Source organism: Scardinius erythrophthalmus, assembly GCF_964197995.2.
Source record: "Scardinius erythrophthalmus genome assembly, chromosome: 3".
In the NCBI taxonomy this organism is placed as follows: domain Eukaryota; kingdom Metazoa; phylum Chordata; class Actinopteri; order Cypriniformes; family Leuciscidae; genus Scardinius; species Scardinius erythrophthalmus.
This window is the reverse complement of record NC_138223.1, coordinates 43,093,233-43,109,577: the sequence shown is the minus strand read 5'-3', so window position 1 is coordinate 43,109,577 and position 16,345 is coordinate 43,093,233. Positions and strand designations below refer to the sequence as shown.

Below are 16,345 nucleotides of genomic sequence, written 5' to 3'. Positions count from 1 at the left end.
TTTTATTAATTAAATAACATATTATATAAAAACAACAGGTGCAATAATATGAAATAATTTAAAATATTATAATATATAAATATTAGAAAATAATCGGATATTAGAAAATAAAGCACAGTCTTAACAGATTTAGAAGTTAGTTTTTTTTTTTTTTTGATATACTACTTGATTCATTTTTTAAATAAAATACATGCAATATTGGACTCTTGTCTTATTTTAATAGTTATCATCATGTATTTAACAAAGGCAATGTTTAGAACTTTGAAATAACCCAGAAGCGATTTGGTAGAGTATCTGGCAACCGCTCCGTTACGGACAGCGCAGAATAGACTCGTTGCCCTCCTCTGTGATGGAGCGGGACTGCATCTCCTGTAATTCCCCTAAATAAATAGAAAATATGGGGTAATGTACATACATATTTTAATAGGATATAACTATATTAGATTACAATCTAAACAACTCGCGCCGCGCAAAAGACACCTATTGGGAAATGTTTGTGGAACTAATAACAGCGCATACTTAAGTGTCCTGCCGGACGATTTACTGTTACACACGCACCGGAATCAGCAGTGATCATCTGCCTGTTTTCAACGCGATTAAACCTTTATCCCGGTAAGTTTTTCATACGACAGGATGGATGGCATTTACGTTGAACTGTAAATAGAAATATGAAAGTGACTGTTTAGCTGAAATGTTTGAATAATGGTTGAGATGTTAAGATATTGAATGAGGTGTCAGGTCCCTCATGTAAGTTCAGTGGAAATCAGCAGCGCGGAATCAACAGGTTATCGCAATATGTTTCATCTGGTTTCGAGTTAATGTGTCATATTTGCATTCTGCCGTTGATATTGGAGGTGAAAGATGCCTAAGAAGAAGACTGGAGCCCGTAAGAAGGCCGAGAGCCGGAAGGAGCGAGAGAAACAGAGTCGGGCCAATAGAGAGGCTGTTGATGTGGCCAAACACCCATGTAATGGAACCATGGTGAGAGTCATCATGATCTCAATCTGCATTGACAGATTACAGAGTTTTAGGAAAATGTTTTAAAAAAGCTTACAAATAATTCCAGTTCATTTGACTTTGTGTGATTTCCAATAGAAAGTGACATTTAGCATATTTGAAATCCTTATTAGTTATATCATTATCAAGCACACCCTCCCATACAAATTATCATTAATGTTGTATTTAAAAAAAATATGTATCTTGGTAAGAATATTGTTATAATGTTATTTTTTTTTATTTCATTTAAATTGGCATAAATTAAAGTCACCATGAAATACAAATTGACAGTGGCGAAGCAACCTGTCACTCACATGAGAACCACAAATAGCAAACCACAGCCATCCAATCAATCCCCCATTGACAAATTCAAGTCCCGCCCTACCTAATGGGCAGACATGCAATATTTGTAGTGTTTTATAATGGCCTGAATTCACTACACCTACTTAGCATTTCTCATGTAAACATCCGTTATTGTTATAGAAATACCCTGAGCCACATAAAAAACATACAATGTCGTAATCATATGTCTATTTGGCATGTGGAAGGGCATCAGTTATGATCCTGGAATATGATTGACAGATCGAGATTGAATAAATGCTCTTTGAGATCACATAGTTCAGTGGAAAATGAATAGAAATTATATTGTGCATAAAGAAATATGTGAGAATAAATCTGTTCTCAGAAACCAATGTTAATCTAAACCTTAAGATTTTTTATGCAAATATTTTTTATGACCCAGACATATTTCATGAGCTCTATACTATCAGTAAATTACATCAGGGTCCTTTGGGAATTTCGATCAAAACTCGGATGTAACCCACATGAATATTTTGGCATTTTTGACCAGTGTTGAGGCTGTTTTCAACGTAATTTTGCTGCAAGTTGCTTTTTCAGTTGGTCCATTAATGCACTGACCTAGCTTTTTTCTCGTTTGTCTTTTTAGGAGTGTGATAAGTGTCAAAGGTAATGTGACTTATTTGTGATTTCTGCTTAGACTTTACCTTTCACATGTAAACCTTATAAACTGATAAACCTTACATAATATTGTTTTGTGTTCGCCAGGCGTCAAAAGAACCGAGCCTTCTGCTATTTCTGTTCATCAGTGCAGAAACTTCCCACGTGTGCACAGTGTGGTGAGATGAACTTCCTCCATCCTAATAATAATGACCCTCATTTTCCTGGCAAACGTTGCTCTGTTTTCCAGTGTTTTCTCAAACACGGTGAGGAAAGAAAGCAAAAGAACAGGAAAAGATACTATTTATTTATTTATTTAAGATAAGATTTAAGAACATAATAAAATCTGCAGCCTGTGATCAAAGCATGGCTGCTTTTCACAAGCTTACGGCAACCCAATAACCCACGGCAACAAAAAAAGACACACAAGTAACAACATTATAAGTAAATGTCAGGGGAAATGAGAAATGAATTGATAATAAAAGAGTTTCCTAAAAAGAAGGGAGGACATCCTACAAAAATATTTTAACTGGCCATGAGTTTGTTACAGCTTGAGATAAATCACGAATAGTGTGTCACACAAAAAAGAAGCGTTACATCTATATGAAATTAAGAAATTGAAATTTTCTATTGTATGTTTCTTTATTTAAAGGCAAAACGAAATGCATGAAGTCTTCAGACTGTGTCATAAAACATCCTGGCGTTCACAGCACTGGAATGGGCATGGTGGTAAGTGTGAACATCACCTTCAACATCCTCACAGATTTCACACTTTACACCCATTACGCTAGAAACAGGAATCCAAGCGACCGTCACCGAGATGCAAGGGAAGGCTAACCAATAGCTTTCTCCGGGTGTTATGCATGAAAAGGGCACATTTCTATGCGATTTAAATTGATTTCTGTTACATTTTTGGGGGGAATGTTTATTCATTTAGAATGAAGCATAAGATTTGTGTTTGTCAAGTTTTGCAAACTTACTATTATCACAATTTGAACTGACATGCCTCACAAAAAGGAAAGATATAAGTTAATCTCTGCCATGCTCAAAACAACACACAATTATTGAACAAACAGTAACAAACGACGAGCCCCCAGTCATGTTGCGTCTCCCTATTTAAGATGCCTAACGCCGCCTTCACACTGGCAGTTGAAATCAGCTCCGATACGGCAGCGAAACGACCGGAAGTCATTCATTTCCTATGGAGATTCGCAGACCGCATGCGAATGGGTCCGAACCAGAAAAAATCGTGTCCGTTGGCCATCCGGATGCGTTTAAAAAATTGAACTCTTGCGAAAGGCTACGGACGGTTTCTTTCCGAAAATCCCAACGGAAGTTAGCGTTGCTATGGTACTGATAAACAAACCTGGATTCTTAACTTTTAATAAAATAAATAATGATTTTATAACGATTAGTTGTCATGTCATTTTTTTTATTTTCATGATGTTTTAACATTATTAGGGCAGTTAATACAATTAAATAATTCAATATTTAAATATACTCGCTTCCGACGCTTTTCACCGTTGTGTTCGACGTCCGCTGGGGGTGTATTGCGTATTACGGAGCTGATTTCAACTGCCAGTGTGAAGGCGGCGTAACATTAAAGGAGAACTCCGGTCAATTTTAACATTGAGCTCATTTTTTTGTACATTTGGAGTGCTGTCAATACAGAGAACAACGACAAAAATCGGTGTTGCCTACACCGAGTTATTCTATTTTTAAAATTTGCACCCTGTTGACTTCAATAGGGCAAGTACTAAACCTGCTTTTAGCCTCTTAACATCCTTGATGTGTCATTAAAAGTGCCCAGCCAATGTGAGTGAACACGAGTGGATCTGACTGCAGTAGATGTGTAAGATATGTATAAAAATGATGTTATTTAAGCCAGCGCAAATACCTGTTTACATCCTGTTTTCAGTTGAAGTCCAAAGTAGTCGATTGTCGAGTTCACGCGCATAGGTTTAGTTACCTATGATCACGCCTATGAACCTATGAACGCCTATGAACCTATACCTATGAACTCGGCAATCGACTACTTTGTTTAAAACTTGCCCCATTGAAGTCAACAGGGTGCAAATTTTTAAAATAGAATAACTCGGTGTAGGCAACACCGATTTTTGTCGTTGTTCTCTGTATTGACAGCACTCCAAATGTACAAAAAAATGAGCTCAATGTTAAAATTGACCGGAGTTCTCCTTTAAGTCATTTTATGGCGCGGTTTTTAATGATGACCACCGTAAATAAGGGCTCCCCCCCTCCCTACAAAAGCCAATTTAACCACTGAGTGGCAAAAAGAAGAAGAGAAGAGGAAAAAAAGGGGGTAAAGAGAGTTAAAGTGATTGTAATGAATGAACAGTTTATTAGTAAGCAATAAGGTACTCGAGGCAAGTGCTGTATCGTGAATAATAACGGCTGAACGACGCGAGGCGGAGTGCCTGCAACCCCTTCAGCCGTTACTTATTCACGATACAGCACTTGCCTCGAGTACCTTACTGCTTTTATAAAACGGTTACCACACAATATTAAAGTAAAAAAAAAAATTATTAGTGCAACTTTCATGAAGTTAAATCAATAAAAGCATTCCTTCCGCTAGAAAAAAATAGTCCCTGACCGTGAACAACAACGTTCCAATGTGTAATATGCAAGCTCACATAAAAACAACAAACCGTTCTCAAACTTTGTCTCATTCTTTTTATTTTTTACAACACAATATTTGTGAAATTTCCTCACACAAATAGGCATAGCTTATCTCTCAGCATGTGAAAACGTTTATTTTTTTGTTCATTCCGTTATTTTCTCTCTGCGCTAAACTAAATCTTTACATAGCCTAAATAAAAACACAAGGGCTCATATTCTGATAGATAACAGTTAGGTCTTTAATCAATTTTATTAATGTTATTCATTTAGTTGCTAAAATGCTGCCTAACAAGAGATACCTTTTTTTTATTGTTGTTGATTTAAATTTATTTGAACATCTCCGTTTATTGTGCACGCATTAAATATTTGTCTCATTTCAGTCGGCTCCACTGTGGATATATTTAACGCGGTTCTCTTTAGTCAGCGGTGTTTTCTGTTGCAGCAAGAATGTCGCTCCAGTGCTTTCTTTGTTTTAAGTTTGGCCTCCAGTAGCTCTGTAGTGAACTTTCACACTTATGTCCACTCACAGACGTAATTTCCCCCGATTCGAGACCAGCATCGGACAATCTCTGCACCATGGTGCTGCCAAGGCAGTGATTTGTTTAACATTGGAGGTTATGTTGATACGTGTGGTTGCTAAGGGCGCAGTGATAAATAGAACCGTTGGGTGAAGCAATCATAGCCGTGTTTTATCGATATTGACCAATCAGAATCAAGGATTGGAACTAACCGTTTTATAAAAAGTAGTAAGATACTTTAATGTTTGCTAATTAATGGCAGTTATATTACCTTAAACTTTATGCAAACAGCTGTTCTGAGTCAGTGACAGTGTGATTTTGTCAGTTTTTTTAGACGCATATACTATCACTTTTATATTAATGTTTTTACTTTACAGTTGGGCAGTTTTGGGGGGATAAATGGAATTTTTAAATTGTATTTGCTGAAATTAGTAATGATATTTATATACGGGTTTATTTAAAATAGCATATATTTAAAATTATAAATATATTTATTTAAAATATCTCTAGCTCTATCTATCTATCTATCTATCTATCTATCTATCTATCTATCTATCTATCTATCTATCTATCTATCTATCTATCTATCTATCTATCATGAACAAAATGACGGGGTGAAAGGGCTGTGATACAAGGGGCACCACGTAAAATCTTGCTTAGGGCAGCAAAAATTGGCGAGGGCCGACCCTGTTTACCTGTTTACCCATTGTTTACCTATGACCCGTTTTGAAGATTTAGAGAGTCTTTTTTTAGCTCTGATATCAGGTTGGGTCTGTATAGCACATGCAGGGTTGTGAGCAAGTGAGAAAAATAAGTTTCTAATGATGAATTTAAGGAAACATTTAACAGACCATAATCATAAGGGTGAATCACTATATGCACACACACACACTTCAAAAGGTTGAAAAAAAAAAAAAAAAAAAGTCTGGTATTTTACATGATTACAAGTGAAATGATTATATATAATTATACTACAGGCTGTTGAATGCTTGATTCTGATTGGTTGACTAATGTTCTAAGGTGTGCAATTATTTTCAGGGAAACGCACGGCTAAAGTAGTTCCAGGCAAGTCTTGACTGCATTACACGTCATATAACTTCGCCAAATGATTTCAGTTATTTCAAAGCTCTTTACAGCCTACAGAACCAAAACCCACAACGACACTGACCGAGCAAATAAAAATAGTAAACAATAGGATAAAAATGACAAATTAGTTTTTTCCACAAAATTGCGTGTTACTATGTATTATGCATTTTTTTGTTATTATGGAAAAACACATCTCTTTCTCACGCTCTCCCTCCCACTCAAACACTTATTTTCCCTGAAAATAATTGCACGCCTTAGAACATTCGCCAACCAATCAGAATCAAGCATTCTACAGCCTGTAGCATAATTAATTATAATCATTTCACTTATAATCATTTAAAAGACCAGATTGTCTTTTCACTCCACCGTTTAAAATGTGTGTGTTTATATACTATAGTGATTCACCCTTATGATTATGGTCTGTTAAAATTCATCATTAGAAACGTCTTTTTCCTCAATTGCTCGTAGAGACGAGGGAGAGACAATAAAAGGCCCCTGAGCTGGAATGCAGTAGGAGGGCTGGGAATCAGAGTAAAAAAAAGACTCTGGGAACACAAATGTGCCGTCTAAATATTCAAAACGGATCAAAGGTCATAGGTTAACATATGCAGTCCACGTATACATGAGTCATACGACATATTCATCCCCCAAGAGAACTGTGATCTCTGTTTGAAACAATAATATCATTATTCTCAATTTATCCAGAATCGTGCAGCTCCTGATCTTCAGGAATGAATGTTCTCAGTTTTACTGGAAAGAGATCAAAACAAATGCCTCTGTTTTCAGATGCTTCCATTGTTTTAATAATGATGCAAGTGTTTGCAAAATGGCAAAAGACTTTCTTCTGAAATAACAAGAAAAAAGAAAGCTGGCAGAGAGCCTTAAATGGTGTCCTCTGCTCATATACTCAGTGACCCCAAAAAGCATTAGGAAAATTGAAGTAGAGTTATGAGTAATAGTGTTAATAAATAATTTCACTGTAACAGACAACAAAATAATAATAATAAAAAATAATATGCAGTTTTTTTTCTCAGAACTAACCATTTGTGCACTAACTTCTAATAACTGGTAAAAAGTGTGGATTGTAAAAGAAACTGTGGGTCAATCAGCTCCCTAGGTCAGTACATCGTGTACACAGACTGGCAAAGACAGTGATGTAGGTCCCTAACTCACTACACGCCGGGACACTGATTATCACGATACATACTTTGTTACATATACCTGCAACATTTCAGACGTAGATTAATTAGATCTAGTTTAGTCATGAAACTCAAGAGGGCGCCGGCTGATCTTTTACTTGCAATCTGCAAGCAATCACATCACTGTTTGTTGTAAGCTTACCCTATTACCCTTACATGAACGATCCATTCGTTGCGTCTGTCACGTGACAAATGAACGAAAGACTCGGAAGGTAAAGTAATTATTTATGTTCCCTGTAAACGATTTTTGACTGCATTATAATGATTTCTTAATTCAGAATATGATCAAGATTGCGTAGGTGGATGTGTTCTGGGAATTTTCCAGTTAATAGTATAACATTTAAAGCCCCTTAAATGAACGAAATGACTCGAAAAAAGATTTGTTCATTTTGAAGAACGAGATCGAACAAGAGAGTCAGTAGACACTGGTGGCTGGTGTTGCCAGATTGGGTGTTTTTTCCGCTACATATTAAGGCCGGTTTATGGTGTTTTCGCCTGGAAGGCTCTATAGAAATCTGGCACTCTATTGAACGAAGTTAAACTGAGAGAGCGTGCCGTTCACAGACACCAGAATGAACGAGTTCACAGTAACGTTCATTCAGTTCACGTTCACCCAAAATATGAACGAGTTCATTGAACGCGTTCAGGCACAACACTGGTTGGCAAGTATGTAAACATTATTTTCTTGTTTAAAAAGATGTTGATTTAAGAGAATCAGGGCCAATTTCTTTGGCAGTTAATGTTATATTTGATTTAATCACACCGACACAGGCAATTACTCAACTCAGTGCATTATGAAACAACCCAAACAACACGTTTGCAGACATAACAGTTTACACTTTAAATACATCACATTTACTTATTCACATACTACAATTCATGCCTTCATCAGCATGCAAATAGGAGTAAATGCAGGCTCGTCTGGTTTATGCTGTCTTTGTCTACAGGCAGCATGGTCTGCTGACCTCCTTGTCATCACCCACTTCCTAACAAAATTAGTTGGGTTGCACAACTCTAGTGGTGGACCCACTAACTTTACGAACATCAAAGAGGACACATTGACAATCTTCAGCTGATTTCTCAGTGGTGAAACAATAATATTCATCGCACTGTGTGTTTTAATTTCAGAAGACCCTCTTTAATTGCCATGTTTGGGTTTTCCTTGTAGTCCCTGAAACCTTGTTTGACACTACAGTAGTTCATTGCCAGACTATCACACAGCTGCCTCAATTCTCACAGAACTAAAAAAGGCCTATAACCACCATTTAGCATTTAATGTTTTGAGGTTAATTTTGAATTAGTCAGATGTTAGATAATTATATACTTTTTAAAATATTTTATTTTTAAATATCAAATTGACTAGATTAATAACTAAATTGTGCTACTTTTACTTGAGCTCCTGGGTGACAATGTCAAGATTTATTAGGCTCAAATTGTGAAAGAATAGTTGTAGTGGAGCGGCTAAGTGATATAATCGTTCAGTTTATGATACAAGCGTGAAAATTGGCATGAGCAGTCTCCATGGGTCACTTGACAAGAAAATTGTCCGAGCCACTTGAAATTTCAAGATGGCGGCCATTTTTCAAGATGGCCACCACCTTAGTGGAGCAGTTAAAGGTGCACTAAGTAACTTTTTTACCTTAACCGAACAGCTTCGGAGTCATTGGAATAGTTATATGACTTGTTTCGGGTTGAATGGTGGTCGTCGCACATCCCCCGAGCGCCTGTGAGCGGAAAAACCACCCTTGCAACTTTGGGACGGCGGGTCGCGTCAGGAAGTATCGCGTGATATCAGGTCTCGCGATGTAACAAATTGCTTTACGGCACTGCACACAAAGCTAGGAAAGCTTTGTCGGAGGACGAAAGAAAGGAAACGGCAGACTGACCAAGCTAGGAGTCAGACTCGAGTAAATATCGTTCTTGTTGATGGACTAGTAGACATCTTCAGAGGTTATCTGTGCCTGTTCGATGTCCGACGCTTTGTAACGCGTTCTGTCAGGAGAAGAAATAGGGATAGCTCACAGATGAAGTTATTACAGAGGCCAGACAGACTCACGGAGGCGATTGGCATCTCACAACTTGCACTTTATTCCCCAGTCGAACTCGTGTAACTGTCTGTCACCCGTTCTACCATCCACATCTTTACTTGATAAACAAAAGTAGGATAAGAATGAGCATCAAACTGAAATAACCCGCATACGGGTGTTCGAGGTGCACATACAACACAGACTGCCGACGACAGTTCAACAGGGCGCGCGCAGCTCTTAAAGGGGCCACACCTTATTTCCACTCGTTACAGCTTCCATCCTATTGAACAGGTACCGGTATAGAGGGCGGAAGGGATCAGGCCGTGAGTGCAGAGACGGCTCTGCGCGAGTGCTATTTACGACAGTAACGTTAAATACAAGTACTCCACAGCGACTCTAGGGGTCGCTGTTTGACAAAAACAGAAAGCTGCATAGTGCCCCTTTAAGTGATACAGTGGTTTATTTGGTGATACAAACATGAAAATTGGCATGAGCAGTCTCTGATGGTCACTAGACAATAAGCCACCCACAGCTACTTGAAATTTCAAGATGGCGGCCATTTTTCAAGATGGCCACCACCTTAGTGGAGCAATTAGGCTCATGGCAATTTTCATGCTTGTATCACCAACTAAATGATTTCTTAAGCCTAATTGCTCCACTAAGGTGGTGGCCATCTTGAAAAATGGCCGCCATCTTGAAATTTCAAGTAGCTGTAGGTGGCTTATTGTCAAGTGACCCACAGAGACTGCTCACGCCAATTTTCATGCTTGTATCACCAAATAAACCACTATATCACTTAACTGCTCCACTAAGGTGTCGGCCATCTTGAAAAATGGCCGCCATCTTGAAATTTCAAGTGGCTCGGACAATTTTCTTGTCAAGTGACCCATGGAGACTGCTCATGCCAATTTTCACGCTTGTATCATAAACTGAACGATTCTGCCAAACATAAGCACTTAGCCGCTCCACTATTGGGAGGGAGCATGAAGAATAGTTTTCACTTGTGAATCGGCTCCTCTGAGTCCAGACCTTAAATTCATTGAAAGTCTTTGGGATGTGCTCCAGTCAAAATCTGGATGCCTGTGTCCATATAAGGGATTTCTTGGAACATCATAAGTTACTCTTACCTGTCATATTATTTTTCAGTAGGCTACTTATACTTGTATTCAAGTGAATTACTTCTTAAGTAGCAATACTTTCACTTAAGTACACTATTTTAGTACTCTTTCCACCTCTAAAAACAACTTCATTAGTTACATACTGTAGTTTTATGTACAAACAGCTTTCTTCTTGATTCAGGCTGTTTAAGTACGCGGTAGAAGCTCTAGGGGTTACTCTTAACGAACCTGTTAACACAGCCGATCACACAGCACGATACAACCATTTTTCTTCTATGTTTGCGCTGTGAGCCAACCAGAGCGCACGTAACAGCGTCGTGACGTCACGGGCGAAGATCGCTATTCGTTAAATGACGGACGTTTTACTGTTAACTTATACTTTATTATTTTTAGAATAAGTGATTCGTTATGCTATTATTGGACTCCTGTCGATTCATTGTCAACTGTTTTCTATAAATATGTGATGCGATCTGGGAAAACCCGTCGGATGTCGCGCTGGGCCGTTTTCAGTAAATTCCAAAATAGTTTGAATGTCAGTTTTTTTGTCAAATTTTTTTTTCCATTAAATTATTATTCTATAACATCTTTTCTCTTATCTCTGAAAATATCTTGGCAAAATTCCCTTGTTTAGTGCAGAAAAACAGCGATTTATAGTGTCAAGCTGAAAATACTCTCTTTCTCTAATGCATTCTATGCGACCATTAGCGCCCGGCAGAGGTGAAAAAAAAAAAAAAAAAAACAATCGCCGTATATCCCATACACCTGTCCGTCTCGTAAGACTACAAAGATAGTTTACCTTTAAAATAAACCGCATACATGTACAGTGAATGTGTATAGTGCGCATTTCGCGCCAATCCTGTTTAAACTATAACGTCACGCAGTTTCATAACAATCGCGAGATGGACGCGTCTCAACGGTGACAGTTATTTAAACCTGTTTTTCTCAAAATTCCGTTCCAGAAAATCATAGAGATCGGCCGACTTCAGATAAACATAACTTCTGCTAGCAACAAGCTATGATAAAAATAAAAACAGATTTGGAAAGGGCTTGATACCAGCATCCATATGATATCAAAACCTGTAATAGGTAAAATTTCACCATGTGGTGGGTTTTCCCAGATCGCATCACATATGTTTGTATTGGCTAACATTTATGCAGCTAGTGCGTGTCCTGTTTAAAATGTGCAATGTTCAAATGTTTGGATATTGGAATAATAAATTAAGTAACCTATCTTAATTGTACACAATGTTCCTATGTTTTTTTTAGGGGTTGATTAATTTCAGACTAGTTGACCAGCACACATTATATGCAATGCAATATAATGCATGTGTGTCGTTAGACAGCAGTGATTATGTCTCAACTACAAACTTTTCTCCAGTATTCTGTGATGATTTGAATCATTGTACACTGTTTCAATTATAAACACGATAACTGCTCTTCTGCTCTTATCAGGACTGTTTTCAGTGACCACAGACGAGTCTTTGATTGTTTTTGTTTCCATCAGGGAGCCATCTGTGATTTCTGCGAGGCCTGGGTGTGCCATGGAAAGAAGTGTTTGAGCACTCACGCCTGTTCCTGTCCTCTGTGTGACGCAGACTGCATTGAATGTGACCGCAGCGTTTGGGAACACGGTAAAGAGCAAGCGTTCATTTCCAGTACGGTACAGACAGTTACCGTACTGTAAAGCACTTTAATGTTGTCGGAGAACCCAATAAAAGCCTGTTCGCTTGTGTGACGTGCAGGTGGACGCATTTTCCGCTGCTCTTTTTGCGACAACTTCCTGTGCGAGGATGATCAGTTTGAACACCAGGCGAGCTGCCAGGTCTTGGAAGCAGAGACTTATAAATGTACGTCTCGTTTCCAGTGGTTTGATGAATATTTGAATTCTTCAAACTGACTTTTTGTAACCTTTTAATGATATTTGCCCCAATTTCAGGTTTATCCTGCAATCGTCTCGGACAGCACTCTTGTCTCCGATGCAAGGTTAGGGTTTTCATCTGTCCGATTTGCTTCTATGCTTGTTTTGTTTGGACAAACTACAATTGAAATCCTGTCGTTCTAGGCTTGTTTCTGTGACGATCACGCTCGAAGCAAAGTGTTCAAGCAGGAGAAGGGCAAGGCTCCTCCGTGCCCAAAGTGTGGACATGAGACTCAGGAGACCAAAGATCTCAGCATGTCCAGTGAGTGCCTTCTACCATCTACTGTTATAGTCGGTTTGTTTTAACTGTATTTTGAGACATCCAAATTGAGACATGTTATTTAGTATAGTTTGGGGTTACGTACTCATCCTTCCCTCGGGTCATTTTGACCCAAATCTTTTTTTAAATTGTGTTCATCAGAGGGGTCCAAGACCCTAGGTCACACTTGAACCACGAATACACACACAAAAAATGTAATGGATTCGACGAGTTTTGTGGTTTAAACTGAAAAAAGTAACAAATCCAATTTGGACCCCCTTAGAAATGAATGGAATGCTTTAGTACACAGAAAAACCTAAAAATGCTAAAACTTTACCAAAAAATGATTTTATAATGTCGATATGTGTACATTTGAATGCATACTGAATGGGTCTGACTTTAGGACCCAGTGGAACAAGGCCATCTAGTGGCAAGAGTCATGAAATATCATGTTATATTATTATTTTTCCACAAGAGGTCGGCAATGTAAGATATTTTGAGCTGACTTAAAGGAGAACTTGGTAGCTTTTTTAACTTAATAAAACTGTCTAGAAATCATTTGGATGGTTAAACAACCTGTTCTGGTGATATTGGTGACTTTCCCCGCTCCCCCCAGCGTTCCCAGGCGGAAAACCAACCTTGCAACTTGTTCACTACCGTCCCGGCAAGATAGAAATTGGAAGTCTCGTGAGAAGCGAAAGCGAGAACGAGCGCGAAACACAAACCGCTTTACGGCAATTCGACATAAACACACACGCATGTATGATGTATTACCAGATTACCCACCTCGATAGACATAGCTCCACGCGATACAGTTGGCTTGCTCCGATCAAAACAAACGCACATGAGCAGCGGTAGAGAAGGGGAGGAGGCCGCCGCAAGTGAGTTTATTACGACTGTGTTGTGAAATATACGCCCCACCACAGCTGTAGGGGGAGCTCGTGGGGAAAACATGCGACCTCAAAAGGGAAAATCAGCGAAGAAGTGACTAGAGTTCGCTAGAGTTGCCGAGTTCTCCTTTAAAAGGGTTATGCATGAAATTATTTTAATATTATTTTGAATTTAAGTTAAAAGAATGTGAGGAATGTGCTTAAGTGACTCTTTATTTATTGATCAAATCTAATCATTTAAAGGTAAAAAAAATAAATAAAAAAATTGCATTAAAAAAATAGAATAAAATAAGCTTTCTGGACTAATAATAAATAAAATTAAGTATAACTTTAGGGTTTCGGGTCATTTTGACCCGCGAGGGAAAGATGTTACAAAGTGCGAGGGAAGGATGAAGGTTAATCAAAATAAAGCGAATTAAAATGATTATATATTAGTTCTCAATCTATTTTTTTTTTTAAATATGAAAAATATTACTCTAATACAGCGCCTAGTAGTAGTTTGGAGTGGCAATTAAGTCTGTTATTAACTGGATGATTGTTTGATGTTCTTGCAGCCCGAACCCATAAATTTGGCCGTCAGACTGGCGCAGATGAAGACGATTATGGTGCGTCCGGATACAGCTCCTACTGGAAAAATTTGGAATCTGGAGGGGGATACCGAGACGAGGAGGATAATGAAGACGATGATGACTATGATGATGATGATGATGATGAAGAGGAGGAGGAAGATGATGACGAAGAAGAGGATGACAATCCTGAGGTTGAGGATTCAGTCTCAAATCTGAGCTTGGGAGCGAGCGGAAAGACCTAATAAAAAGCTGTAGATGAGAGTTCAGATGTAGACAGAGCCGTGGAGTCATCAAAGAAAAGAAAATGACACACGAGCTTTGTGGTCACAAGCGACAGATATATGGCCTTTTACCAATTAAGGTTTTCTGCCTAATGAAATGGAGAGTGTATTGATGTGTGTGCATAACTGTAGTGCAATTTCTGACATTTTTGAATTGCAAATATATCTGAAGAAATGTTTTTAAAAGTCATTTTTTTGTGTGTTTTTCTTTCAATGGGATCTTTGTCTTTTAATTATATCAATAATGCAGACCAACCTAAACCTCTCAGCTCTTAGGACACCTACACTAGATTTATCTGTTATTTCAAAGGAAATTGAAATGTCGGGTCGGGGATAGGTCTCTCACTGTCGTGTTCGAGTCTGTCGTCTGTTTTAAAAGGAAAAAAGTTTGAAGTTCAAAGTAAATTCTACTGATCAGATTAAATTACATTAAAGTCACTTGTATATTAATACCCAGATATGGGAGCTGAATGATATTTTAAACAAATTTGTGAATTTCTTATACCCCCGGTTTATAAGCTTTTATTACATGGCTTGGTTGAATTCTAAAGGCCCTTTCACACCGGATGCGTAACGAAAAAGCGAAACGAAAAAGCGAATAGTTCGTGTGCGAATAGTTCGCATCAAAACCATTCACATCAGCCGCGACGCGAATTTGCGACGTCTGTGACGTTCAGAGAGCTTCAACATTCCAAAACTTTCGCGCGAATCGCGCCGACAGCTGAGAAAACATGGACACTTCATCATCATCATCATCATCCAGTCATAGTCATAGCATCCAGTGAAGACGAGCTTTTCATTTTATTTAAAAGACAGAAAAGAAGGTTTTGGGTGCACCCAATCTTACAGAACAGAAAGTCTGAAGGGGAGTATGCTTATGTGCAGTTTTTTTTTTTTTGCGTCTTCAACAGTGCGTTTTGTAATGTAACTACACATTACATGTAACACACGAAGTAAGTTAAAAATCATTCGACTAGAAATATCACACAAATATTCGACTAGAAATATCACACAAAGAATGTATAGTATAGCCTACTAAAAGCAGCCCTAAATAGTCTCACTGCATTTTGTTACGTGTTCAAAGTAAACACGGTCTCTGTCTCTATCTTTGACGATAATAGTGTTAGCTTTCTATCCCAAATGTAGTTTGGCCTGCTAGCCTACACAGCACAGGACTATCACACAACACACTCACAGTCGTGATAACCGGTTGGTTGGCAATGCTACGCCACACATTGTCTTTCAAATCGTTGTCCTTGTAGTATGTGAATTAGCTGAAGCCTATTCTGTCGCCGCAAAGTAAAAAAAAAAATCGACATCGAAGCGAAAAAAATAAAAGTCGTTTTTTCGCCTCAGCACATTCGCGTTCGGTGTGGAAGCGCTCATTACACAAACAGCTGATCAAAAAATAAACCCATCGCGCGAATTATTCGTGCGTCAAAATCGCGTCCAGTGTGAAAGGGCCTTAATGTAGAATGCGGTCTGTTATGTCTTGATAACAGACCACTGCGAAGTATAACAGACCGTTGCCATGAAAAACAGAGCGTTGCTATGGACGCGGAACGGACTATTTTCTTTGGCGGAAGCAATACATTCGTTTTTAAATCAATAAACTCCTTTTTTAAATCAATAATTCGTGTCAAATTATTTATTTATTTTGTAGGTAGCCACGTAATAAGCGGGATAATGTATAGAGAGGCGATCGTTATAGCGAATAACAACCCCTTCAGGCTGATTCAAGATCCCTCCGCTTTCGCGTCGGGGTCCTGTTCAGCCTGTCGGGGTTGTTATTCGCTATAACGACCGCCTCTCTATACATTATCCCTTACATAAGGCATAAGCTAGGCCCAGAGAGTAAAATGCATATTTGTTTTAACTAAAAGCAACACT

At 38.3% G+C, this 16,345-nt stretch overlaps 1 protein-coding gene across 1 annotated transcript; it reads left to right on the top strand.

The window, feature by feature from the left end:
- Nucleotides 1-268: 268 nt before the first annotated feature.
- Nucleotides 269-16,083, top strand: znf330 (zinc finger protein 330). Its single transcript, XM_081362002.1, has 10 exons — nt 269-612; nt 855-981; nt 1,943-1,962; nt 2,062-2,132; nt 2,606-2,682; nt 12,043-12,169; nt 12,281-12,385; nt 12,475-12,521; nt 12,601-12,718; nt 14,160-16,083. The coding sequence occupies exons 2-10, from the start codon at nt 862-864 to the stop codon at nt 14,414-14,416; spliced, it is 942 nt and encodes a 313-aa protein (XP_081218128.1). The 5' UTR covers nt 269-612; nt 855-861; the 3' UTR covers nt 14,417-16,083.
- The last annotated feature ends 262 nt before the right edge of the window (nt 16,084-16,345 follow it).